Source organism: Urocampus carinirostris, chromosome 1, assembly GCF_059441175.1.
Source record: "Urocampus carinirostris isolate Australia breed hairy pipefish chromosome 1, RoL_Ucar_1.0, whole genome shotgun sequence".
NCBI classification, from domain to species: domain Eukaryota; kingdom Metazoa; phylum Chordata; class Actinopteri; order Syngnathiformes; family Syngnathidae; genus Urocampus; species Urocampus carinirostris.
Genome location: NC_142349.1, coordinates 57,845,516 through 57,873,339, shown reverse-complemented (window position 1 = coordinate 57,873,339; position 27,824 = coordinate 57,845,516). Strand labels below are relative to the sequence as shown.

Sequence of the window (27,824 nt, the reverse complement as noted above, 5' to 3'; positions counted from 1 at the left end):
TCTCAGGTGTTTGAGGTGGACTCCAAGACCTTAGTTAGCCAGGAAGTCTTGGACTTCTGCTCAGGCTCCTCACACTCCGAGGGCATCCTGCAGGTCTTCAACGAGTTCAGGGATTGCCGTCTGTTCACCGATGTGGTCATCAGTGTGCAGGGCCGCGAATTTCCCTGCCACCGGGCGGTCCTCTCAGCCTGCTCCTCCTACTTCCGAGCCATGTTCTGCAACGACCATCGTGAGAGTCGAGAGATGCTAGTAGAGATCAACGGCATTTTAGCCGAGGCTATGGAATCTTTCCTGGCTTACGTTTACACAGGCCGCGCTAAGATCACCACAGAGAACGTCCAGTTCCTCTTCGAGACCTCCAGCCTCTTTCAGATCGCCACATTACGCGATGCCTGCGCCAAGTTTCTGGAGGACCAACTGGACCCGTGCAACTGCTTGGGCATCCAGCGCTTCGCCGAAGCGCACTCGCTCAAGCAGCTCGCTAGCCGCTGCCGCAGTTACGCTCTTGCTAATTTCTCGGAGGTTGCCCAACACGAGGAGTTCCTCGACCTACGCAGGGAAGAGCTAGAGGAGTACATCGACAGTGACGAGTTGTCCATCGGGAAAGAGGAATTGGTGTTTGAGGCCGTGATGCGTTGGGTGTACCACAGTGTGGAACCTCGGAAGCCCTTGCTGAAGGCTTTACTCCATCACGTGCGCCTCCCGCTTTTGCACCCCAACTACTTTGTCCAAACAGTGGAAGGAGACCACCTCATTCAGAACGCTCCCGAGTGTTACCATCTCCTCCACGAGGCCAGGCGCTACCACGTACTCGGAAACGAGATGATGTCACCAAGGACCCGACCACGCAGGTAGTGTTTTCTTTCTTGTTATCGCCTATGTGAGGTAGAACCGGTTTGCGTAGCAGAAGCATGTACAATCGTCTGAAATTCGGAAGAGCATATTTCCATGTGGAAAATTAGCTAATGGATTTAATTGTTTGTACAGCCAATGCCATGACTCGAGATCCCATGTTGCATTGAAAGAGAAATTGTTTTCCTCATTTTCTACATTTAAAAAGCTTAAACTAAACCATCTACAGCAGGGGTCTTAAACTAAATTGATTGGGGGCAGCCAGTGCTAGGGTCTTTGTGAGGTTTTGCCTGCGCAGGATTTCCACAAGATAAGCTCTGAGGGAAAAAAAAATCACTGAAAATAAAGTACAAAATCAATGATTTTCCAGCTGGTTGCCTTCTCTAGGGCCACAGACGTGCTGGAGCAGATCCCAGTTGACTTTGGGCAGTGGGCAGGGTACACTCTGGACTGCTTGTCAGCCAATCGCATACAACCAATCACTCACACACTCATTCCTAAGGACAATTGAGACCCATCACTTGACCTGCTCTGCATGTTTTTGGTATGTGGGAGGAAAACTGAGGACTGAGAGAAAATCATTTCAGGTAAGAAAGAACAAGCAAACTCCACATAGGGAAACAAACCCAAGTCTTTTGAACTTTGAGGCAGATGTGCTTACCAGTCATCCATTTTGCGGTCCAAAAAGAACTCAGTAGGAAAGAAAAATACTAATACAGCTAATTATTATTACTCAAATTCAAATGTGAGTATAGACACTCTTTAACCTTGAACTGTCAGAACATAATTATAACTTTTAACACAAACTGTGTATCAACATTTTTCACGGTAACATTACAGTTTATCTGCATCTTACTGGCTAATAATAATGATAATCATAATGATAATAATAAAACATTAGAGGGTTCAGTTACTTTTTCCTCCCCTTTTGTTTGTTACAGCAATGTTCTACTGAGGGGGGAAAATCTTGCTTAAGCTACTCAACCTTTGCCAGAGGAAATCAACCGTGTTCCGTCTACAGGGACAGAGTTAGACTTTGCTTAACGTGATTTCCATGTTGGCTTTCTTGAGCTGATCACATCTCCTAATGAGCTGAAATTGTTGTTTCCTGTCTCTCGTTGTGTATTCGACTCAAAGATATAAGGTGATAGGCCTTACAATTGCTCTTAAAGCTTCTTCGGATTAAAGAATAAAACACAGCTCAATTTACGTTATTCCGACTAGATAAACGAAAACCCTGTAAGTAAAGAAATTTGACTATCATAACCAGTGTTCCCTCTATGCTGCGCGCGTGCGCAATTGCGCACTGCTCGCACATTCTCAGCGCACAAGAAAATCTAGCCAGCGCACAAAAATGAGGGCTCAAAATTACTAATTAAGAAGCGACTCAAGTCAAAGTTACAGCGCATGAAGGTAAAAAAACACGGGTTCCCCTGACTTTGTGTCCTAACTGCACTATTTTGAAGTTTAGTCGAAGGAGAACATAGTTGAGTAAAGTTAGTAGAGTTTGTCGGGGAACTGGCTTCTTCGGCTTGGCTCACTAAAAGGAACCGGCTCTTTCGTGTCCTAAACGACTCTTCGGGTTGTTTTTGCCTCTTATCTTATAAATATTATGTAAAATTATGCACTAAATGACTTAAAGGAATAGGGGAATAGAACAAAAAGAAAAAAATACCAAAATGAAAAAGTAGTGAAAAGCTGAGAAAAAAAGAAACAAAAGGAAGAGAAAAAAGAAGGAACAATTTAGAAAAAAGCCAGAAAAAAAGAAAAGAAAGAAATATAGGAAAAAAGTAAACAGAGAACAAAAAGAAATAAGTAACAGCTCGGAAAAAATAAACACAATGAGATTTTTTTTAAAGGATTTAAAAAAAAGTAGATAAAAAAACACGGAATAAAGAAGAAAAAGTTTGTGTTGCATTCAAATAATTTCCAATTATATCAAATGAATTTTGTTGCCAACATTGTACTTCCACTAAAAATGTGATTAAATACAGTTGTGTGTCGTGCAACCGACTAAATAAGCCCCCAAAAATGTTAATATTATGCGACAAAATATATCAGGAAATAAAAAGAAATGGATATCTTGTGAAAGAATTGTAAGAACAAACGACGTTTGTAGGCCGTACAACCTTTGCAATAGTACATGAGTGAATTCATTCAAAAGAGAAAAAGAATTTTGCATTGCCGGAAACTCAGCAAAATGTAACTTGATGTCAAGTTTTGGACATGTTTATTAGTTAATTATCTTGCTACACTTGGGATTATGGTTGGTCACTGTTGTTTCAAACGTTGCTAACCGACTTTGTGTGAACGCTCAGACCCGTGGAAAATTAGAGGGAACATTGATCATAACTAAATTTGTACAATGGCATTTTGAAATATGACAACAATGGGCAATTTGTTACACAGACTCAGTAGCTGTAAAAAAATAATACTACGATTAACAGGATGACCACAAAGAAATGTTGGGCGTTGTATTTAATACCCGTAGCCCAATTTACCGCACTTTATTCTGCCATGTTTGGTTGCAGATTTAAGTGATAGGACAAAGTCCAGCACTGATTGAGGTCTGATTAATGAAATTCAAACCAGAGCACATGGCTGGCAGCTGTTCAGCACACGATCAGAGCAGCTGCTCTTTTGAGCCCGATGACCTGCTCCAACGTTTTTTTGAAGTCATGAAAGCTTTGTCTTTTAACTGTATTGTGTCAGTATCCAAGCAGGTTTGTTATGAGCGGGAAGCAAAGCAGGCAGTTAGTCCCTTTTTTTTTTTACAGTTAACCCTCAGGGAGGAATCTTTTCTTCTCTGCTCTTTTCTCCTTATGGCACTGTGCTCTTGGAAAGCTTCCAGGACATGCAGACAGTATCACGTGGATGAAATATTATTAACATGATCCATGTTTGGTCCGGATCTAGGGATGGGAAAACTACAGCCCGTGGGCCACATACGGCCATTAGGGTTTTTTAATCCAGCCTGCTGAACCAAAAGTAGAAATAAAACCTCCTACAAATACAAAAAAATATTGTTGTTTTTGTTCCACTCTTAATGCCCAGTGTTTGTTTCAATTTTTCAAATCCTCCTGTAATCCTTTGCAACTTCGCTCTCCATACTTAGCGGGATCAGTGCATCGCAAACTGAAAAATATTCCTTGATTCATTATTCCGAATTGCAAATTATTGCAGGTGGGGGCTGGCAGAGCACATTTTTGGTGTTCCTGGCGGTGCTATTTTTCTGTTCCGCCCTCTTCAAAGTGAACTACACTCTTGCTGCAGCGACCTATTGTTCCCAATCCCATATTGATGGAACCTTTATCGGTCGGCATGCTGTTCTGGACAGCGTAAATTGAAGTACATGGTTGTGGCCACGATCCATTATCCCCTTGTTGACTATTGCAATGGGCAGGGGCCTAGAGAGCAAATTAGTGTCATGTGTGGAGGCTCTTTTTATCCGTTCTTACTGCCCAAAATGAACTGCCCCGTGCGGTCACAAACCAGTATTCCAGTATTCAACTATGCGAGCAGGGGATTGGCAAAGCGCATGTTTAAACTGAGGGGAGCGCTGCTTCACTGTTTTTTTGTGCTGATTTAGTGTTCTGATTTAGGAAACTAACATGTTTTTATTAGAAAATATTAATCTATTTCTAACCTAATATAACATGTACATGTGGATTTCTGAATGTTTATTCATAATGCAAATGAGAAAACCTGGGAAGATCTACATAGGCTGTCTCAAACGTGTGCACGATACGAACATGGGGAATCCACATTCATCTTCTTGACCGGCATTCTCTGATTAAGCATAACCCAAATTTTGTTTTTGTTGTGACAAAGATTGATGGTAGCCCTTGAAAATGAACTTTGCCTTGGAGATAAGTGACGTGACTCTTTCTAGGAACGTTGTGTCTGTCTTCACTGTCTCATAGTAAATCTCTCACAATGTTGGTATGTGCATGCAATGTTTTACTTTTAGGGCAATTATTCTTTTTCAATTCCAATATTTTACCAATTTATATAGGACATTATTTTACCTGCCACAGCATTAAATACAATCGCCCCACCTACTATATTTTAATGAATAAGAAAATCTCAGTGGATATTAAACCGGCCTTTGAAAACATCAAACATTAACCACTTTCATTGTCTATACACTTAAAAGTGAAAAAGGGAAATTCATGCCAAAATAAATAAAATCTGAATATTTTTTTCCAGCATTCTGAACGATTAGTTCATTTTGCCTCAAACAATTTTGGATTGTATTCAGCAGTTACTTAAACGATTACAAAATTAACTCTGCAATTCTTCCTTCCATTTTAGGGATCAGCACATTTTCAAAAAGTGAATCTTTAACATTACTTATTGAAAAACTAATTTGTTTTACTCCCAACTCGAGCTTAAAGCTATAATATGTCTTGGTTCTAGGTCCACCGGCTTCTCTGAAGTGATTGTGGTGGTAGGCGGCTGTGAGAGAGTTGGGGGCTTTAACTTGCCCTACACAGAGTGCTACGACCCAGTGACGGGAGAATGGAAGTCGTTGGCCAAGCTTCCTGAGTTCACCAAGTCAGAGTACGCTGTGTGCGCCCTCCGCAATGATATACTGGTGTCAGGTAAGAGCCTGGTGTGACCAGATCATGAAATCTGTGCTACAAGGTTTTCTGTTTGTAGGCTAGGTGTGTTTTACCCAAATATAAGAGCTTGGGTGTATCCAGAACAGAAATTAATCCATTTTCATAGTAGTAGCTGCTTTCATTTTTGCAAGTTGGGCAAGTTTGTCACTTCTTTAGCAGTAGTTTTGTGTCTGTACAATATTGCAATGTGCTGTAGACCATGGGGATACAACATTAATTGGTTCTTGGGTCGGGCTCTAGGTGAAATCATCTTATGGCTGATGATAGAATCCTATGGTAATTAGCTAACATTTACCAATCCTCGGTACTCATGTATGAGCATTAAAATTGTATCATATGATCATATATACTAAACATTAGTGCCATATCTAATCTTATTGCATACAATGTTTCGCCACATTGATATGAATGACTATAAAGACAACTTAATTCCATTAGTTAACAAAAAGTAAATAGTAAGCACTACTTTTATGTAATACACGTGTAAATGATTACTTAACATCATAACTGAATTTATATGTCAAGGAAAAATTATGTTTTATCTACCTTGATCAAGTAATGTGAGTGTGACGGGGGGAAGGTAGACTGATTTTAAAACTTCCGCTTGTGAGGATTGTCATGCTCTTAGATTATGTCTATGTCATTGTCAAGTCAAGTCATGTTTATTTGTATAGCCCTTTATCACAAGGCATCTCAAAGGGCTACACAGAATATCGCAAACGACAGACTATTATGACAACATCCCCTGATCTAAAACCTACATGAGGGCAAAGAAAAACTCAAAAGCCTCAATAAGAGGAAAATGAAGAAACCTTGAGAAGTAATCCCCCTCCCAGGATGACCAGGCTGCAACGGATTTTGCAATAAGTCCCAAGCCTTATTGGTTATGGTCATATTCCTTAATGAGGGTAACAATTGGTGTGTCTTCTTCTTATTTCAATCTTTGTTTCCATTGTTATCATTTTATTGCTTTCCCCTTTAGTATCACTGCAAGCCTTGAACCCATAGCTAAACAAATTCAAGTTTGTTACACGCGAATCTGAACTGAACGAAGACAGAAACTGAGGATTTTAGGAAGGAGTTCAACTAATAGCATGTAGGCATTTTAATGGAATCTTCTTAGCGTCGTGAAGCAAACCAATAGCCGATCAGCATCTTCTATGACAGGCAAGATGTATGAAGAATGCAACTCCCAGTCATACACTCAAACACTGCCAAGTTTTCAAGCATGAGAAATAAAGCGTTGTTGAGGTCATACGGTGGGTAAAATGCCAAACCAGGGGGCCTGAAGAAAATGGTATTCCACATCGTAATATAAAAATATCGTAAGGTTTGTTGGGTCTAATGTGTTTGATTTTAACTATCCATCCATTTTTGGGGAGTGGTCAGAACCTGAACCGGTTGCCAGCCAGTCAAAACAAAGACAGACAATTCAATCACTCAGTCTCACCTGAGGAAACCAGAGTGCCCAGAGAAAAACCCATGCAGGGGTGAATATAATAATAATAATAATAATAATAATTTCCTTTGTATTGTCATTCTGTGTAACAATGTACACAGAACGAAATGTCGATACACCTGCCCCATTGTAGCGAGCCGATGCAGCCGCAGCCAACAGAGGGCGCCGCCAATTTACCAATGTTATAAGTCTTTGGTATGACTCGGCCGAGGCGCGAACCAGCGACCTCCCAGTCTCAAAGCGGGCGCCTTACCATCTAGGCTACTGAGTGCAAGCGGTAGCTGGAATTGAACCCCGGATCTTCGTACTGTGGGGATGCGCCTTGATCGCCATGCCGCCCTGATACTACCAAATGATTTTATTTTATTGACTTGGAGTTTCTCTTTAGATCCTCACCCATGTAAAGAATAATAAAACCCTTTGCTCACTCATAGAAATACATTACATCATTTATTCTTAGTGTAGAGCCAAACATGAACATGTTAAATGTGTTTTCTGGTTCCTTGTTTTGGACTAGGCTTGTGGATGTGGATTTTATAATTCTAGGAATAAACCCTCAAGCATAGTTCAAGCTCACACATGCTCAGATGGAAACACTGGACAAAAAACAGAAGCAGCAGATTAGAAAGAGGGGGGAGAAGGCGGGACTAAACTGTGGGCTTCAGTTGAGCGTGTGTCGTGTTTACTTTTTTTTCTTTATGAGCTGACTGTGCCAAGTCCTCACGTGTGAGCCGTCGACTGTATCCCCCAGTATCCCGCCTGGAAAAGTCAACACATGCCTCCTCTCTCTGTCCGTCTCAAAGACACGCACTCACGTGCACGTTTTCGTAAACCCGTTGACATTTTTCTTCGCTATATGAGGGGGAGCATTTCATCGAGCACAGCTGCATTAAGCCCTGGTCTTATATAGCATGTAACCCTGAAAGTTTATCCAGAGCCAGTTATGGTTTCTGTTTCAGGACACATAATGCGTCTTCTAGAACCGGCAACTACACTTTATCAAGATTATCAAGTACAAAAACATGAAACAGTATCTACATTTGCCTCTCCATTTGCATACTTTGTACGTTGCTTAACTGTTATGTCCTCAGGGAACAGGAATTGTTGACATTCTGATCTATTTTCTAACTGCAAATCTTTTATGTAAAACCAATAATTTTTTTTCAAATCAGTTTTTCATGGTTACAAGGCAGCCGTTGTGGTCATATCGTCTAATGACCTTGTGGATTTTCTGAAAATGCTTAAACTTAGAGTTCTTAAAGACAGCAGACTGGCTGTCCTTTAGTACACAGTAGATAATTTGCTCGCTTGGTGCCAAAGACGTTTTTTAATGTCATTCAAAGTGTTTTTACCATATTCCCCCACCGTTTCTTGAATCGATGTTTGTGCCCTTGGTGCATTGCATATTTTATTCTATTAATAGGTTCCATGGATACAGAATTACGGTATTACTTTACAAGCGCTTTAACACGCAAACCAATCGGAGAATTGTCTCCTGTTTCCTGGTCGCTGAATGGAGCAGTCCAAATAAATCGTTGACATGCCTAGGGACTAACGAGTATATCCCTTTACCAGTGGTGGGCCGTGCATTTACACCTAGGCCTTTAGCAAGCTGAATCATTCCAAACCAAAAATAACTGTTTTATGGCTACAGTGGCTTGCGAAACTATTTGGCCCCCTTGAACTTTGTGACCTTTTGCCACAGTTCAGACTTCAAACATCAAGATATAAAACTGTAATTTCTTGTGAAGCATCAACAATAAGTGGGACACAATCAGGAAGTGAAACACACTTTATTGGATATTTTAAACCTTTTTAACAAAAAAAAAGTGGGACCATGGCTTAAGAAGTAGCACTCCTGGCAAATTAAGTTTTGCTGTCTACTTTTATCATGATTTTATATTATTTTTATCACTCCAAACATTTTTTTTAGTCCTACAAAATCAAATTTCTTTTGTTGAGAAGAAAAAAAGAAATGTAGAAAATAATGTTTTTCCTAATATTAATTGTCTGTGTTTTCTCCCCCCGAATATGAAAAACAGATAAAATTAAATTAAACAATTTAAGAAGCACACTAGTGTGTGGGGCTTGTGAATACTAATCCAATATTTTTTTGTTTGGCATTTTCTGTGTAAGCTATTGTCAGGGAAATTATGGTCTAAGTGTGCCTTTTATACAATATTCTATATTTTACACCCAATATATACTTTATACAGTTATATATCTTTGTACGTTTATATATTTCTATAATGCACTCAAAACCTAACTTCCTTAGGTAACCTATCTACAACTTGAAGGCCACTGGCAATTTTCTCGACTCCTATCTATTTTCTAACAATGAACCACTGTAATGTATCACATGAATCATTCAAAGGAATTTGTTAGTAAAAGGTACAGCCTTCAAGTATATTCTTATGTTAGCTTGCCCTCCAGTGGAAGAGTGGACTAAATTATTTCCACGTTTATTGTTAGGTTAGGGTGCCCTTTACTGGCCAGCAGGGTATATCAGACCATGTAACCAAATAAATCGTCCAATCAGAATCCTTTTACATGCACACGGTTTATTCTATCCTCAAATCAGAAAACACGAAGCCGTATAGAAAGGAGGCTCACGCGTCAGCCTGCGGAAGTATTTAATTTCAATTTAAGAACGCAATTCTCCATTGTTAAAATGTGCTTGGCTTTCTGTAATAAAAGAGTTTGATTGTAACTCAAAAGTTTCTTATTACATCCGGACATCGTTTTGAACCTGACAGTTGCGACGAATGATATTTGTGGCTTTTGAATAAAACCCTCAAAAATCAATAGTGCACTTGTCTTTTTAGAATAGCTTACAGTAAATTACATATTCACTGACACATCTGAATCCCTTCCTTTAAATTATGAAGTCAAACTATACATTTTAGGTCAAATTTTTTCTGTACTTTTTATTTGGATGTGACTGGTTATGTGTTTTATATTCTGAGTAATTCACCATCCATCCTCACACCTGGTAAAGTGGGATAAGTTCATATGTACTACTAGTCAAGCCATCTTTATTTGTATAGCCCTTAATCAGAAGGAGTCTCAAAGGGATGCAGAGACCACATACTATTGCAAACTACAAACTATTATCACACCATCCCCTAATCTAAAACCTAGATGAGGGCAAAGAAAAACTCAAAAACCTCAACATGAGAAAAATGAAGAAACCTTGAGAAGGGACAGCATATGAGGTAAATCCCCCTTACAGGATAACCAGGCTGTGACGGATGTTGTATATATTATCTTTTGGGGCTACTCAATTTTAGGGCTCATTGAAACTCTTATTACCTGTCTGATCTTAAGCAACATTTCTAAACATCAAAGCTTTTAAGCTGTTCATTTTAAAAGTATGAATTGAGAAAATGTATCACTCAATGTCCTTTTGTCTGTACTCGTCTTTTCTACATACAGGTGGTCGCATTAATAGTCGGGATGTGTGGATGTATAACTCCCAACTCAACCTGTGGATCAGAGTGGCGTCATTAAACAAAGGCCGCTGGAGACACAAGATGGGGGTTCTGCTAGGAAAAGTAAGTGCTAAATTTGAAATTGTTCAATGGCAGCCTGGTAAAAATGCATCTTTTGACATATATAGTGGTTATTTATTATAAATAACAAATTTGGATCAGGAACCTTGCTTGTGTTGTATATTTTCACTGTTGCTAGACATCTTTTTTATTCTGCACTTTAAGTGACACACAATCACACATTGAGCATTAGCATGATGAGTCATACTTTAAAATGAATAGAATAGGGATGCACAAAAACAGTTTTTTCTTTCAGATACCGATAACCCAAAAAGTCTCTGGTGACTAAAACAAATATCCAAACACTGTTTAATGTATGTTTTTATATTTTATATGCAGCTTTGATAAACATGTCTCCAAAAATTTGTGTTAGAGACTAGAGCTCGATTTTATCAATCAATCAGTTGGACAATACTTACTTTGTAAATAATAACTACAATGACTATGATAAGAAGATTTTGTTATGAGCACCATGATACCGACACACAGAATTATTGGAGAAAGTGCATATGAATATGATTTTTGGGTGTGATCATTATGTGAAAATGTGTAACTTCCTAACATAAAAAAGTGCTCCAATATTTAATGTCGCACATGCCTTGGGATCACTCATCGTTATCTTTGCAATATGCATTTGTAGCGATGTAAAAAATAAAATGTATATACAGATGTTGATGCATAGGGGGGAAACTACATTGAGTAAACAAAATGTTTGGCCAGTAAGGGCATTGCAGATAGTTGAACCCTGCTGGAAAATTATGTAAAGGCTCCCTCCCCAAAGCTTTCAGACTACTTTTTAAAGTCTTGTATGTCACTTCCTAGTCACGCTTTGGAGACATGCTCTGTTTGTGTACCACAAGCCACAGACATCCAAGAATTTAGGTTTTTGACATACTATCTCCTTGCGACCTTGTCACTGCTCTTGAGTGGCAAATAGGAAGTTACTCTAAATTCCTTTGACCAGTGTCAATAGCCTGTGTCTTGCTTCTCTGTGGATTCCAGTCATAAAGACAGTTTGTTTCAAGGAGTAACGCTATGTAATCTTTTAATTGTGTTTGTGTTATGTTCAAGTTGAAAAGCACTGAGTCATAGAATGTGGCTATAAAAGATGTTACAATATTTGTTGATCACTCTACATAGTATATTACGACCAAGAGTACTCACAAAATGTATGGACCAAGATGCAAAACTATTAAGTCGTGAAGAAAGAAACATCTTAAACACGCTCAAATAAACTCTTCTTTTTTCCTCTTTTTGTGAGATAATTCTGCCATCAGTGCAATTTTATTAAAGCAAAAAACCAAAAAGGTTGAAAAATCATAGAAAAAAATAATACATTTGTACACATTGGATGCACTTGAAATCGTTAAAATGACCAATTTTCCTGACAATTTTTCGAAAGGGATTGGAATTTTATTTTAATGTTGTATTTTTTTTCTTTTTTTTCTTCAGTTTTTGTGTTTTTTTGCTGTTTCCTTTATAGAGTAAGATTTTACAAGTTTTTGCTGATATTTCTTTTTCTTCATAAAAAACAACGACACATGATGCAGTATACTCACAGGTTTAAAAATTATAACGCTTTAAATTATGTTTCTGAAGTGCAGTGGTTAGCACTTTCGCCTGACACATGAAAGGTCCCCGGTTTGAGACCGGGTGGAAACAGGGATGGGTGCCACCAGGCTGTACTTGCCCACACACCACAGGCAATGGTACCACCTAAAACCCTTGTGGTTAAGGGGTCCAACCAACCAAGCTAATAAATCATTGAGGGACAATTTAGACAAACCAAACAAAGCCGGATATATATTTTTTAACATGACAAAGAGTTTTTGTGAGTTGTTTTTTTATTTCAAATGGGGCATAATTTGGTCACCACCTGAAAAAGGCTTGGTTCCTTCTTTAGCAAGGGTCACCAACATTTTTTAAGCTGAGAACTACTTTTTTGTTAGTTATTAGCATAGAAATCTACCAGTGTAATATTTATTCCTAAAATAACTTCTGTTTATACTATGTTATTACTTTATTACTTGTATGTTTTTACCAGGTTGTGATGATTAGTAGGAGGGTTTAGAATGGGTTCCAAAAATCTCTTAAATATTTAAGGGCACTAGTGATTTACATATAAATTATAGGCTAATTTTAAAAAGACCTCTGGAAGACACTGTTCACATGGATGATTTTAATGGCTGTTAAAAAACATCTAGAAAATCATAATGACCCATCTGTAGTGAGTTGTTTTCAGTGTGTTTTTACACCTGGTATAAAGTGTGTACAAATTCCCCTGCTTCTTGAGCTAATATGCGACAGTGGCATTTGAAAGCCTTTTGTTTTAGTTTTGAGTTCTGGTTTTCATTTGTAGCCATTGTGCAATGCAACTTATTTTTGGGGGGTTTGTACGTACTAGTAAACAGTCTAGTCACCAAACATTTGACCACGTTGCCATTGTATCAGTCAGTAATCATCGCCACAGAGTGGTGGCACCACTTATCTATGTTTACCGAAATCTATTCTAAACAAATGTGCGTGCTAAAAGGTTTGCCCTATTTACACAAGCCAAACATGATACGGTGACACAGTTAGAACACTAACACAGGAATATTTCTCGTTAAGACACATTCCTTTTACTCTCAGAGGAGGGTCAAGACTGTCTACTTCCTGCGTCTGCTTTTTGCTACATCTAAATACTCTTTTTTTTCGTTGATAACGATCACTTGAACAACTTTGGTTTTGTTTGGAATCTTTTTGTGTTTAGTATCAGCTCATTTTCAATCTATTTATTTAACCATTTCCATCTGCTCTTTTTTTAGTGTTTTCTCACCAGTAAATCTTTGGTTACAGATTTCCACTTAGTGGGATTCAGTTCCTTGTTAGTCATTTCCTTATTCTATTTTCAGTTTCCTCATGTAATTTCCCCTTCAGGGTAAATGACAGAAGCTTGCGTAATAATTACAAGTGAGTTGTAAACAAACCAATCGAGCTGCCTTCAACAATATGGCTTGCTTTTTATAGGTCTTTAGCGGTTCCTCACTAAGGATATAAATTCGCTCTTCAGTGCTATATAGAATAAAGTATATCCCCGGGACATGACTTTAATCTGTTCTGAGGGATTGCTACTGGAACTTGTCGTATGTTGGTGAATATAAACATATGCCAAATAGCTAATGCGCTCCACACCCGCTGTACCCCAGGTGAGAACATAAAGATTGTATACTGAATCTCTAATACCCCCAATGAGCAGGTTGGCGTCTTGCTTGGCTGCATGGCCGCTATTGATGTGTGTGAGTGTGTGTGTGAATGGGTAAGTGTGAAGCACATTGTAAAGCACTTTGAGAGGTCTTCATTGACTTAAAAAGCGCTAAATAACAGACCATGTACCATTTATATATTGTCCATATTAAACATTAGTAGCAAATTGGATATAGGAAGTACTATGTATATGTAATATACGTGCATATAATGAAATGACTTAATAAATAGCTATATATGAAGATTGATTTAGCTTTTGTGTGACATGACTTGAGCTGGCACAGAGGAGTTAGTGGGTGGATACAGAGGGAGGAGGAGAAAGTCGATTCAAATTAATATGAAGTCTAAAAATCCCACTTGCGACGATTATTATACCATCAGAAGTTTGCTTTTACTGCTTCCTTACTCTTTATAATTTTTCTAATCATTGATTGGTTATGGGCATATTCCTTTGCTACGGTAATGATGAGTGTATCTTCTATGTATTTGATTATTTAAAACTGTGACTCCATGGTTATCATGTTTTTACTTCTCCTTTTAGCATCACTGCAAGTCTTTGGACCCATAGCACAACATTTTTTACACAAGATCCTGAGCCGAACAAAGACAGAGAAAGCCATTGTGGGAGGACATTCAGCCAATAGTGTATCGATATTTTCATGACGCCACAACACTAACCAATAACAGACTAGTATCTTACATGATGTCGACCAACAGCAGGCAGGCATCTTGGAGATGTGTAAGGCACGCGACTCGCAGTCATATGCACAAGGACCACACGATTAGATTTTTGTACGAAATTATTTTTTGTTGATTACCTGTGGTGGGGAAAACGTCGTAACCAAGGGCCAAATAAACACCAGATTCCACATGTAATGTAAAATTGCCGTATGGAATGTACTGTATTATATTGCAGACTTAAAATTTACCGAGAGTGCACTTGCACACAAATATGCCTCTGTCCTCTCTATGATCCTCGGCCATAAATAGGTCATGTCCGAGTCATGTCAGGACTTAGCAACAGCTGTTCTCTTAGATCCCTGTCTTATTTTGTGATGATATCTGGACACTCAAAGGAGCGTGTCAACATGCAACAATGGTCTCAAGACAAATGCTGTCTAAAGTCGTGAAAAAAGTACCAGGGTTAGTCAATAACAATAGCCCGTGGGCTGGAGTTTTGCAGATGTCAATCAAGGGTGATGTTTTGAAAGCAATGCGTCATTTATTTTCCCCTCACCAGCTCGACTGGTTTTCTTTGTTGCTCATGTGCAATCACATGCTCGCCTTTGTAATTAAATGAGCTGTTTACCATTTATTTGAAATGGCAGGTATGCTCTTTTCTTAAGTGTTGGGTAGACAAGTGATGTATCCGTGTGGTTGTGTAATTTCCCAGGTCTACGCCGTGGGCGGTTACGATGGCCAAAGCCGTCTGAGCAGTGTGGAGTGTTACGATTCCTTCTCCAACCGTTGGACGGAGGTGGCACCATTGAAAGAGGCAGTAAGCTCACCGGCCGTGGCCAGCTGCGCCGGCAAGCTCTTTGTGATAGGAGGAGGGCCCGACGACAATACCTGTTCAGACAAGGTGGGAAGCAAGTGGCGTCCTGTCTCAAACACACACTTTTTGACTCAAAGTGATGACAGCTTGGTGTTATTTCCTCTTACCAGTAAAACATATTAATGGATGTTTAATACTAGGGACGCACGATAATTATTGGGTCGATAACAGACAAATATGATGTCACACACATCAGGCCAATAGAAAAAAATTGAAAAATAAACAGTTACTTGATGCCCCCTAATATTTAATCATCTAAGAGTACTTCTTGAATAGATTATACGCATTTATGTTCTTCATTAGAATATATTTTTAATTGAATGCCTTTATTGTCATTATACAAGTATAACAAAATTTAGCTCCATCACAAGTGCACACATAAATTGGAATGAGAAAATATGTACAATAAAAAATTTGAGTATAATAAGGTAATATTATTTGTCCAATAAAACCAGTATTGAACTACTGTCGGCTGTATATAAAGTGTCTGAAGAGGTGCAGATATGCAATAAAAATATTTTGATTATTGTTAAAGGTACTTGGTTGTTTCTCCTCTCTACCTCCAAAAAAGGTGCGGCAGCTGCAATATGTGATCACAGATAAGGGATTGCGGTCACACTAGTAAAGTTTACTTTTTGGTGTACAGAACAATAAAAGGAGATACGAGTTCCTGCTGACCGCAAAATGCGATCAGGGATAATGGATCACAGAGTAATACACGCAAAAAGGTGAAGATTAAAGAAGGGGTGTTAAACTTGCGGCCTGGGGGCCAATTTTAGCCTTCAAGATGATAATTTGAGGCCACCTTCTTGATAGAATAGTTTAATGTAAGTGCAGCCCATGCCAATTATGGATTAATTTATGACTGGTTGATTAGTGTATTTTCATTTTAACTCTTAGTGTTTTTTATTTTCGAATTGTATTTTGTGTAGAATTTAAAATAAGATATTTGAGATTCGTAGAATGTTTTTATCAGAGCTTCTCTTTAAGAATATCCGATTAGGCCCAATGTCACCCAGACCATAGCTAGGGCAGTTCCCAAGGAATTTGAATCCAAGACCCCTGGATTACAGTATAACTTGAAAAAATAATTCGGACTATTCATAATTATTGGTGTGTACCTAAGGAAGTGCCCACATGGAGGTTTTTGTTTATACTGTGTTCTTCTCATACTTCCTAGGTCCAATGCTACGATCCAGAAACAGACACTTGGCTCCTGCGAGCTAACATCCCCATTGCCAAGCGCTGCATTACGGCCGTGTCGCTTAACAACCTCGTGTACGTCTGCGGTGGTTTGACCAGATCCATTTTCTGCTACGACCCAGTGGAGGACTACTGGATGCACGTGGTGCATACCTTTGCAAAACAGGTGGGGTTAACTTGTTGATTCACTATAATGTATGTCTCAGTCTAAAATAAATACTGTAATCCCTCACTACTTCACAGTTTGCGGCTCAAGTGCATTGCGGGCTGAAAAATATTCAGCAATGTATTATCTCGATTGCATACTGCTAGAAGCGGGGGTTGGCAGAGCGTAATATTGTCTGATGGTGCGCTCTTTTTTTGCAGTTCTTTTCACCTAAAATGAACTGTATCCAAAAATGCTCTCTGCTGGTCTCCGCTCGCAGCAATATGCGACCGGGGGCTGACAGAGCGCATCTCATGTCATGCTTGGTAGCTCTTTTTTGCCGTACTGTCCACTAAAAAGTGAACTGCACTCGTGGGCCCGCTATCCATTATCCCTAATCTTATATTAGTGCAAGCTCATACTGGCAAAAGGTACTATTTTGGGGATCAGTGCCTTTCTGAAATACATGATTGTGACCGTGATCTATTATCTTCGGTCGACTATTGCTGAGACCAGGGACCAGCAGAGTGCTTTTTTTCCTGGTTCGGGCCACTGAAGCGTGCCATTGGTGGACTGCATTGCTTTGGTCGAGAGCCATTATCCCAAGTCGACTATTGCTCAGACCAGGAGCAGAGAGAGAATAAATTTGTGTCATGGGTGGTGACTCTTGCTGTCTGTTCTTTCCAACTAAAATGAACAGCACTCTTGCAGCCGTGATTAATTATGCCCATTCGAGTATCGATGCGAGCGGGGACCGGCAAAGTGCATTTTTGCCGGGCCTGTGTTTTCTTTCATTGCCACCTAAAATTAACTGCACTCACGGGACCGGCAGAAAAAGCTGTGCCGTTCTGGCCCGCTAAAATGTAATGCATTGTTCTAACATGATCCATTATCCCATTCGACTATTACTGAGAGTGGATGCTGACAGAGCAGATTTGTGTCATTCTTGGTGGCTCCTCTTTTCTGTTCTTTCCGCTTAAATGAACAGCACCTGTCAGGCTGTGATCCATTTTTCCTGGTCACCTATTGCTGAGAGAGCCAGCCAGCAGAGTGCATGTAAAAAAATGAAGGGGCATGGCTACTTCACGGATTTTCAAAATATAGCGTGGGTTTTTTGGTAATCACTAATCAAGGAATGAAAGAACAACACAAATTGTCAAAATGACAATACTTAGCTTAATAAAAGTAACCCCTTTTTCCTCTCACATAGGAAAGCTGCGGCATGTCTGTGTGTAACGGTAAGATTTTCATCCTGGGCGGCCGAGGTGAAAACGGCGAAGCCACGGACACCATCATGTGCTACGACCCGGCCACGGGAATTATCACAGGGGTTGCTGCCATGCCACGTTGCATCTCCTACCACGGCTGTGTCACTATACATCGCTTCAATGACAAATATCACAGGCCGTGACCAGAATATTCACGTGCACGTACGAGTCCACATGTATAACAGTGCATAAACATCACAAACATCTGTCGGGTAATTTTGTCTCGCATGTTATCGTGTAGCAACACTTATTGTGGTGCCGCTAACAGTAGGTTTCAGTCGAATAAGTGCTTTTTTTAAATCACTTGAATTACAAGGTAGAGCAAAGTCAACTATCAAACATTACAGGTATGAATCATTTTATTCATTGATTTCCTAGGAAGAATCCAAGTAATGCCGCATCTATCAGCTATCTATAATTTATTAGCTGTCAGTTATACAGATCCATCAATCCTGATGCTAACATTGTGCACATGGACGCTCATGCTAGTGTCTGTTTTAATACTTAATGTTAAACCATGCGAATTTTGATTTAAAAAAGTACTATTTAAATTAAACATTGTCCAGGACATATATGTATTTCCTAAAAAACAACAATATTATAACAGTAAAACATGAAAGACAAATGTTTGGAAATATGCTAATTAATCACAAAAAACATTTTATTTTAGTAAAACCTAGAAGGAAAATGGTCCAAATGTGCCAACTAGTCCCAAAAAACATTTCTTGAAAAATTGTGATATATTCAGATTGTTGTTAGAAAATCGTGAAATGTATTCACAGACTTTAACTATCAATGGCTAATGCTAGCATTGTAGACACGGAGGCTAGATGCTAATGCTAGATGCTAATGCTATTGTCTTTGCATTAATGCATCATGTCAAACCAATAAACATTTTGATTAAATAATACAATTTAAATTAAACTCTGTCCGTGATGTAAATACATTTCGTAAAAATTATATTTTTACCGTAGGTAATTTAGGAAAAAGTGTTTAGTGATATATATTTTTTTAATTAAACATAAAACCCCAAAGTTTCAAAATGTGCTAATTAGTTGCCACCTCAAAAATTCTTGAAGAATCTTAATAAAATCACAATAGACATCACTTGTTTTTTTTATAATGTATTTATTTTATTTATCCAGATATTTTTCGAATGTTATACATTTTTTAAAACACTTCATTTATAAAATTTCATAAAAAACAAACACTTCTAGAGTTAGCTCCATTGAATTTGGAATATTTTAATGCTTTAGAAAATAACATAAAAAATTACTTTACTTGAATTTTGAACTTTTCAAAAACAATTTACTATTTGAAATGGTTATTTATGGACAGAAAAAAAAGAATTATAACATGTTCTTGTAAAGGACTGCATTTTTATTTATTCTTAAAAGCATAAATGCATATCGTCGCTGCTCTTCTAAAGACATCGATCTCTATATTTTGTGAATGTTTCTGCATGAATGGAATGTTAACAATTAAAGAAGTACAACTAAAAATTCATTAAGATTGAGATGCCTCTTTTTGAAATAGCAGCGACAAAATGAGAAAAAAATCGATAGGTCTACATGATCATTTTTTTCCTCATGCATTGCTGAAATATTGGATCAGTTGAGAGAAAACAAATCAAATCGATTATTTCATTCCCTCCCCTCTGCCAAATTTAAAAACGTTGCTCACCCTGGACAAGAGTGTTTAAAAACAACAAAAATAAAACTAATCAAAACTGTGGACTATATTAATTTACAGCTTCACTATTCAACAATATTCATATGATTGAGATCCTTCCATTTCTTCTATGTACCACTTCGATTTACATTTATTCCCTTTTTTTTACATTATCATTCATATTAATCTCATTACTGGTATTATTATCTCTATAAATAAATTATAAGTTCATGTTTTCTATTTTTGCATTTATGTTTCGCAAATGTGTTAGGATTGTTAAGTAGTTTTATATGTAGCGAGAGGCCTTTTTGGAGACCAAACTTTCTGCTCAAAATATCCGTTGTGCCTGTACATAAGAGTTGACGTTTGCATGACTTTTACTACAATATTTGGACGGCAAACGCTGCTCACACTTTTGCATTAACAAACACGCAATGGAACTCGGGTTAACCGTAGATACCTCAATGTGTGTTTGTGTATTTGAGAGTGGGAGGACGTCCTTGAAGCACTTGCTCCAACATAAGGTCAGTAAATGATTGTGTTTTTTGATAGACGAGATGTTGCTGTGAACATTTTTTTCTTTTTCTTATATTTAAATGTTCTTTTTCTCTTACTTAGAGCCCCAATTGTGCACTTTGAAAGAATCATGAGTTAATTATTTGGTTTCTTCCAATGACGTGGGAGGCCAACGAGAGGGCTGCAGAGATTCTTTTGAGAATTGAGTGTTTGTGTCTGGGATTTCACTTGTGTGTCTGCTCAAAATGCGATACAGCGCTTACTCCGACATAGATTTTTTATTATTATTTACTTTCATACTTGTTTTACTTTTACAGTGTTCCCTCGATTTTCGCAATTAATCCATTCTATACCCACCACATATTAACTAAATTTCATCATATAGAGTAACACATGGAATCTGTTTACGTAATAACTGCATAAATCTAGTTTCGCTCTTGCAGGATATTTTGGTGACACAGTTTGGGACTTGCAGTATAGTGAATAATTATACATGCAAACTCTGGCTTACTCACCAAAAAAGTCTCATGAACATTGGTTGATATCTCCGGGACATTTCTGTTTTTTTTCTGCCCCCAAAGCGAAAATGCCACAGTTGTAACCATCCGTGTAAAATTAACGCCACAGTTCTATCCCTGCATAAATAGTGGATGTCACGGTTTTATCCATCCATACAAAGTGGATGCCATATTCATATCCAGCCATTTATAGTGGATGCCACAGTTGTATTCATCCACATATAGGTGATGTCACAGTTGTATTCATCCACATATAGGTGATGTCACAGTTGTATCCATCCACATATAGTGGATGTCACAGTTGTGTCCATCCACACAAAATGGATGCCACTGTTGTATCCATCTATATAAAGTGGATGCCACAGTTATATCCTTTCATATATACTGTAAGTCAATGCTTCCGATTCGCCACGTACAAGCACAACTTTTAAAGAGCCGGATGCAGCAATGGAGCACACTTTTGGGCCAAACAAGCACAGTACTCGGTTGATGTTAGCGGGTGAAATGAATAAAACACCCTTTAACGAAATCTGCAGAATTACTAAACAGGAAACATACACTATGCACCAAGGACCCAAACGTCAAACTGCGAGAAGGCGAGGGATCACTGTATGATATTTACTTTCATATTTGTGTTTTTATTTTTGTTGTGGGAGTGTTTTTTTTTATTGACCCCATGTTTAAAAAGATCTGGAGAAGATAGGAAATGAGATGAAAACCAACTTTGTCTAAATCGGATTGAATTCTGATTACATTGTGTTTAGTGTGCCTTAAAATAAACCAGCAGGGGAATTTTGATTTGCTTCTTTTATATAAACCTTACAAATTTTTGTGTGATGTTATATTTTGTTGAAATTCCAAAAAACTTTTTGTAATAGTTGACTTGTGTACAATATCAATAAAGTTTATTTTCATTTTGTACCAAAAGCAGTCTACATTTTCATTTTCTCATCTGGATCCAAAGGACATTTAACAATGGCAACAGGTAACCCCCTAAGAAAAGCTAAGTAGCCCGCTGACTCAGTGCTTTCATACTAGGTAGATGTTTTAGTGGTTTATTGTTTCCCTTTTTATTTATTTTATGAGAAAAATAAAACACATTTGAGGATTATTTTCCTTTGTTTTACGAGATAAACAAGTTTATACAGTGACATTTTACTATATTGAGTTTATTTCATGTAAATTTGATTTTGAGTGTTAGTGTTATTTGACTAGAAAAAAAGAAAAGCAAGCTAAAAGAATGGAAAAAAAAAGAAAATTAGAGTCGAGTCACTTCCAGAAAATGTCAATCATTTGATCATTTTAATATTTTTAAGGGTTCATTGTAATTTTCAACTTATTTTCCTCGTGGAAAAAAGGAGATTTTTTTAAGATTTATTTTCTAAGTAAAACAAGAAACAATGAAATAAAGATTATTTTACCATTTTTTTTGCTCGAAAAACAAGTTGATACAGTAACATTTTTCCATAGTATTGAGTTGTTTTTTTGAACGCCTATTTTGAATGTTATTGTTCTTGTTTAGCTAGAAAAGCTAAATTAGAAATTCTATAACCTACAAGAAACAAACAAAAGAAAGTAAATACACTTAAATTAAGAAAATTATAAACTAAAATACTTACCAAGGGCATATTTTTCTCCTGCGTAAAACTTTACATATACAAAGTAAAGCATTGAATCAAAATTTTGTTTACTGTAATTGATGAAAAAATAGTGAACATTGTTTAAAGCAAGATTACACGTTGTACTCCAGGATAAACAGGTAAAAATAATACGTCTTTGAAAAACAATATTGTGATAAGCAATCGTATATTCAAGGGTAGTGCTAGTAGACTGTCCTAATTTTTAAGTCTATCAGAAAATAGCGTGGTGGAAATAGTGTATTGACATTATCAGTATAATTTTACAAAATACAACAGGCAAAAACAGAGAAGTAAAATATGAGGAGGCGCATCAAGGTTGAGAAAACTGCAGTACGTACAGTACGATACAGTACGGAGAAGAATTCTGTGCAACGGTGACCCCTAGCGGAATACTTGGCAAACTACTGAAGCTAGCCGTTTGCAGTTTAGCATTCTTGTCCACATCGAGAATTAGCAATTTCCCCCCCAACTCGAGTGTGATGCATGCCAAATGTAATAATTAAACAGCTCCATGGACACTAAATAAGAACCAACGCGCAACAGAGAAAATCCCTTCCATATCGCCGGACTGTTTAGTAAGTTTATATCGTCTTTTAAAACGCGTTTATGTCGTAAAAAGCCGTGCTAGCTTGTGCTAGCATGCTAACACAGTGATGCTAACCTGCTACACTAATGGAAAAAAAACCGATGCGGCCAACTTTGAGATTGTGAGACAAGAAAACCGTGTTCGACATTTATATTGTGTTTATTATGTTTTGGGATTTAATTTCAAGGTAAATCACAACCTGTGCTCCATGCAAAGGATATAGTTTGTTTTTAAATAAACTCCTCGTGTCTGTATGTACATATTTTCTTCTCTTTCCTTAGAAAAAGAAAAAAATGTCCGGAATTAAAAGGAAAATAGAAGATTGTGATCCAGACTACGAGGACGTTGCACAAGTTCAAAACAGTAAACGGAACAAGGCTGCAGAGTTAAATGGTAAGTGTATTCAAGCCCTGGAGCCAACACTTGACTTTTGCCATGATCTATTTCTATGTGGTTCATTATAATAACAATCTGTCTTCTTTTCCCTTTTTAGCCCGAGATGCAACAATACACAAAATAGAAGCTATCATTACTGAGCAATTTTCTTTGGAAATCAAGAACAAGGAGCATGAAATAGATATCATCAGTCAGGTAAGCTCTCAATTGTCAATGTATCCCTCTGATTCCTTGGCCACATCCATTAAATATTACCGGTAATCTGAGCTGATCAAAACTTAAAACCAATATTTTATATGTGTTTTAAATACGTTTATCATCAAATAACTTGTGTATAAAATAGAATAGAATTGTCTTTATTATCAGCTATTACATTATTTGTACACCGTTAAAAGCGAGATTAGACGTGGTACTCTAGGAGAAACACATTATATAATGAGATCAAAATAAGATAAAAATAATATTAGTGTAGATGGTAAATATTTACATGATAGAAGTTGTGGACTTGCCTGGCCTTGTGTTTGCATCGGTAAATGACATCAACAACTTTTGAGCATGATAATCAATTACGTCAGCGATTTCTGATGGTAGTTAGATATCATATTTTCTAGAAAATCGCAATGGCCTGTCAGGTGTGCCCTAGTTTCAGAACCGGTCCGCGGGCTACTCAGCTGTTCTTATGGCGGCTACCACGGGCACCACGTTGGGGACTCCTGGTGTAGAATTTTTACGATGTAAAAGTGCAAAAAAATGCCTCAAAATGGGGCTATGTCTCTTTCATATCACAGCAATTAAATGTTAAAAATCGTACAAAGTTATTGAAAGATGGCCCGGCTTGTAATGATAAAATATATGAATGAATGAATTGAACTTTATTTCAAATGTGAGAAAAACAAGTCAAAAACGAAAAAGAATATTAAAGTAACTATTTCAAGGAATAGGAAGAAGCATATGCTTATTTAATCCTACCCCTTTGACTTCTTTAATAAATGTGTCTTACAGCTAGAACTCCCGAGTATTTACATATAACTAACACCTCATTAATATGCATATTTACATAGGTTCTGTGGATGCACAGCCACTACATCATCATTATCACCACCGTCACCATCACTATTTTCACCCTCATCATCGCTATTTTGCCATCAACATCATCGCTGTTTCCATACATTTTCAGCATACTATATAACAAGAGTATCTATTATATTAACGATAATTCTCATTGGTGCTCATGGTGACATCTGACTCTTTTGTGGTGTGTGTTGTCCATCATACAAAGTATCTTTGAACCTGCCACCCCCAGGCAGCAGGACCACCCATTGCTATGTGAATTAAAAAGACAAAACACGGGAGCTTTAGCCAGATGCCTCCAGAATCAAGCTACCACTTGTCTGCCCTAGCTATAAGTTGAGCAAAACAGGTCTGTTTTGTGTTTTTATCAAAAGTGATCTCTATGTGATACTCCATTTATTTGGGTATTGTTTAGTTTTCACCATCATCATCAACATATTAATTCACTTCATAAAAAAGACTAACTATATAATTTAAAAGTGATGAATAGGTACAAATTAGGTTTGTAAAAATGTGTTTTTTAAAATTAAATGTCCTTTTAGATAATTGCAGATAGGATGTTCCTAGTTTTATCTGTGTTTTTCTATTTGTACAAAAATAATATTTATTATAATAATTTATTGCATTCAAAGTTACCTTTCATGACACTCAAGGTTACTGAAAAAACATTGCATTAAAACCTAGAGATATAAAACAATTAAAAAAAAATTAAAATCAAAAAGTCATTAGTTTACCTCAAAATGTATTGCTTTTAAGTGTCTATATATGCAAACAAGCTTGTAGCTAAAACTGGTTTGTACAATACATAAACTGTACACTAATTAATAACATTTCTAAATTAATTAGAAAAGTGGTTTGTTTCCTAGCGCCTCAATGAAGCGCGAAGAATGATGGACAAGCTGAGAGCGTGCATAGTGGCCAATTTCTATGCCAATGCTGGCATGACAAAACTCCAGGAGGTAATATCCTCAATTTTTAAACTTCAAGTTGCTGTCCCCCCATACCCCTTCTAACGTTACTGTGTCTGCTTGCAGGGTTCTAAAAGTGACCACACAGTCCTCAACCATCCTGCCATTCGCAAATTCTTGGAGTTTCCCTCCCGTTCCTCGTCCCCTCTAAATCAGGGCTCCGAGACTCCTCCTCTGGTCCAGTCCGAATCTGAGTCTCTATCGCAGCACGGAGATGCAGCAGAAAAGGATGCAGAGGGAGTTTGGAGAGAAAAGAGTGTCAGGCATGAGGGAAGACCTGGTCGCAACACTGGAAAGGTGGGTTCAATTATTGTACAGTAGACCCCGAAATACGACGTTAATCCATTTTGAGCTTGTACAGTGTAGTAGCGGGAGAACACAGAGGTGGAGGAGATGGTGACAGAAGATTAAAAATTGAATTTATTTTAAAACTTCCACTTGAAACAACAGCCACGCCTGTAGTAGAATTGGTTGCATTATTCACCCTCTTTTTCATATTTTTTCACACGATCGTTGATTGGTTATACCTTAGGAATGGTAACGGTGCATGTTCCTTGTTTGTATTTATGAATGAATATATGATGTTTGTGAATGAAGTTTATTCGGCCACAGCACAAAAAAAATAACAGCTCCAAACACTAATTACCAAACGGGAATGACAAAATATTTGCACAAAAACAGCTGAAAAATACAATAATATTATACATAGATTGACATATGCTCAAAGGGAGTTGGCTGAAGCCGAAGCTTTTAAGTTTCCACGTTTTTGCTTCTCCCTTTAGCACCACTGCAAATCTTGGGACCAATATCTAATAAAAACAGTATTGTATGGCTGACTCACAAAGACTTTACGAAGCATACAACATTTTAAACTAAATGAAGAGAAAGACAGGTAGCTCACCCAATAGCATATCGGCATCATCAAGATGCCGTGAAACATCTTGTATAACACCAACCAACCCGTCATACAAAGGAACACTGTAAATTTAGATTTTTAATAAAATACTGTACATTAAAATAATTTACTGTTGCTGTCCTATTGTATTATTCAACTTGTATATTAATAAATATCTGCCTTTTCAACTTATACAATCTTCACCACCTATTAATGTATATATATTTCTTGAATATTTTCATAAGCCTAGGAAAAAATTCTGTTAGTCAGATAGATCCACTCGTCTTTTTGTGATTACCGGTACTTTGATATTTTTTGAACAGGCATTTCGATTTTTGCTACTCTGACAATTTAAAAAAGTAATTATGCTCTTGGACCAGTGCTATTCAATTATTTTCTGTCATCACCCTTAAAGGAAGAAGAAAATGTCTTGGACATAGGTTTGGCGTTTGTGAGAGCCAAATCACAAAAATAAATCATATGTTTCTCGTGAAATAGGCTAGACAGACATAGCCAATATGTTTGTCCTTTGCGTTGGTAGCATTTCCGTTAAAAACGTGGTTTTCACTTAATACGGGTGGGGACGTCACTCCTGTTCGTTCCAAAACCACTGGTTTTCAGCTCGTTAAAAAAAACTAAATACACTCAAGCGTCTTATCAGTGTGATTGGGGTGTAATGTTTTTAAGTTACAACTTAATTTATTTGGCTCTATGCTCTCCGCTGCCAATATTTTTAGACACAGTAAGCACACCGATTTTTTTCCTTGTACATGGTCACGCTTTGTCATATTTCTTTGTCCTGGCTTCTGGAAGGGACTTTATCTCTGTTTCTGTTCGCCTTTCTTCTCATCCCTGTTCAATATTGTTTTCATATTAACACTTTCCAAAATGGAGAGCGCTAATGCTCAGTGTAAACAAGACTTCTTTGCTACGAGTGCACACTCTGCCAGTGAGAGGGCTACTGCCACCTGAAGTAGTGGGGGTGCAATTTCACTTTATTCTTGGACAGTTAAAAAAAAATTTCCGAGGTCACACGAGCCCCATGTTTTGAGAAGCATTGTATTAGACTAAGATGAGGCTTTTTATGTCTTTCAGGACACTTTTGGTGTGCCAAAAATGCTGGAAAATGAGCAAAAGAGGACATATCACACCGCTGGAGATGAGGCATCCCGACTCTATGCAAAAAAGACAATCGTTGTGGGAAATGTTTCCAAGTATGCGACTCACTACAGTTGTAGTTAGTTGATTGTCCCAAGAAAGTACCAGTAATAGCAATCCTAACTTAAGTTTAGTACTGGATTGAATTGAAATGTTTTGATTGTCTTCGATATCAACGTTGTGAAACATTGTATGCAACGAGAATAGACATGGCGCATCGGGGTAAACATATAATAAAGACTTTAAGGAGAAAAAAATGTTAAAATCAGAATCAAAGCCAGAAAAAAATATTTACAATATTAATGAGTGCAATGTTTTTGAAGAAGAAGATCGTGTTTCGTAACAATAGTCCAATGAAAAAAACATTAACATTTTTCAGCAACCATAAAACAAAACAAAAATAAGTGACAGTATATTTTCACATTTTTACGCAATTAACATTTACAGCAACAAAAAAGGAAAAAAAACCCAAAATAAGTCACAAGATACATTTTCACAGTT

The 27,824-nt window shown here is 37.5% G+C and overlaps 2 protein-coding genes across 3 annotated transcripts in view; both read left to right on the top strand.

Moving 5' to 3' along the window:
- klhl24a (kelch-like family member 24a) overlaps positions 1-21,536 on the top strand; it is a 28,482-nt gene extending 6,946 nt beyond the window's left edge. The window contains exons 3-9 of one of the 2 annotated variants that reach the window (XR_015851905.1): positions 7-851; positions 5,272-5,456; positions 10,372-10,490; positions 15,127-15,315; positions 16,469-16,657; positions 17,847-20,834; positions 20,867-21,536. Coding sequence is in view for 1 of the 2 variants with exons in the window: in XM_088346571.1 (XP_088202697.1) it covers positions 7-851; positions 5,272-5,456; positions 10,372-10,490; positions 15,127-15,315; positions 16,469-16,657; positions 17,847-18,047 (1,728 nt within the window). In the remaining variant the exon portion in view is untranslated. Of the gene's footprint in view, positions 1-6; positions 852-5,271; positions 5,457-10,371; positions 10,491-15,126; positions 15,316-16,468; positions 16,658-17,846 lie in introns of both variants that reach the window. The other variant, XM_088346571.1, reaches the window with a different exon arrangement.
- Positions 21,537-22,668: 1,132 nt separating this feature from the next.
- The window catches only part of yeats2 (YEATS domain containing 2), a 30,380-nt gene continuing 25,224 nt past the window's right edge, over positions 22,669-27,824 (top strand). Inside the window, exons 1-6 of the mRNA XM_088346569.1 lie at positions 22,669-22,824; positions 23,117-23,228; positions 23,329-23,426; positions 25,169-25,261; positions 25,337-25,567; positions 27,261-27,379. Of these exons, the coding sequence (XP_088202695.1) occupies positions 23,129-23,228; positions 23,329-23,426; positions 25,169-25,261; positions 25,337-25,567; positions 27,261-27,379 (641 nt within the window). The 5' untranslated portion in view covers positions 22,669-22,824; positions 23,117-23,128. The remainder of the gene's footprint in view (positions 22,825-23,116; positions 23,229-23,328; positions 23,427-25,168; positions 25,262-25,336; positions 25,568-27,260; positions 27,380-27,824) is intronic.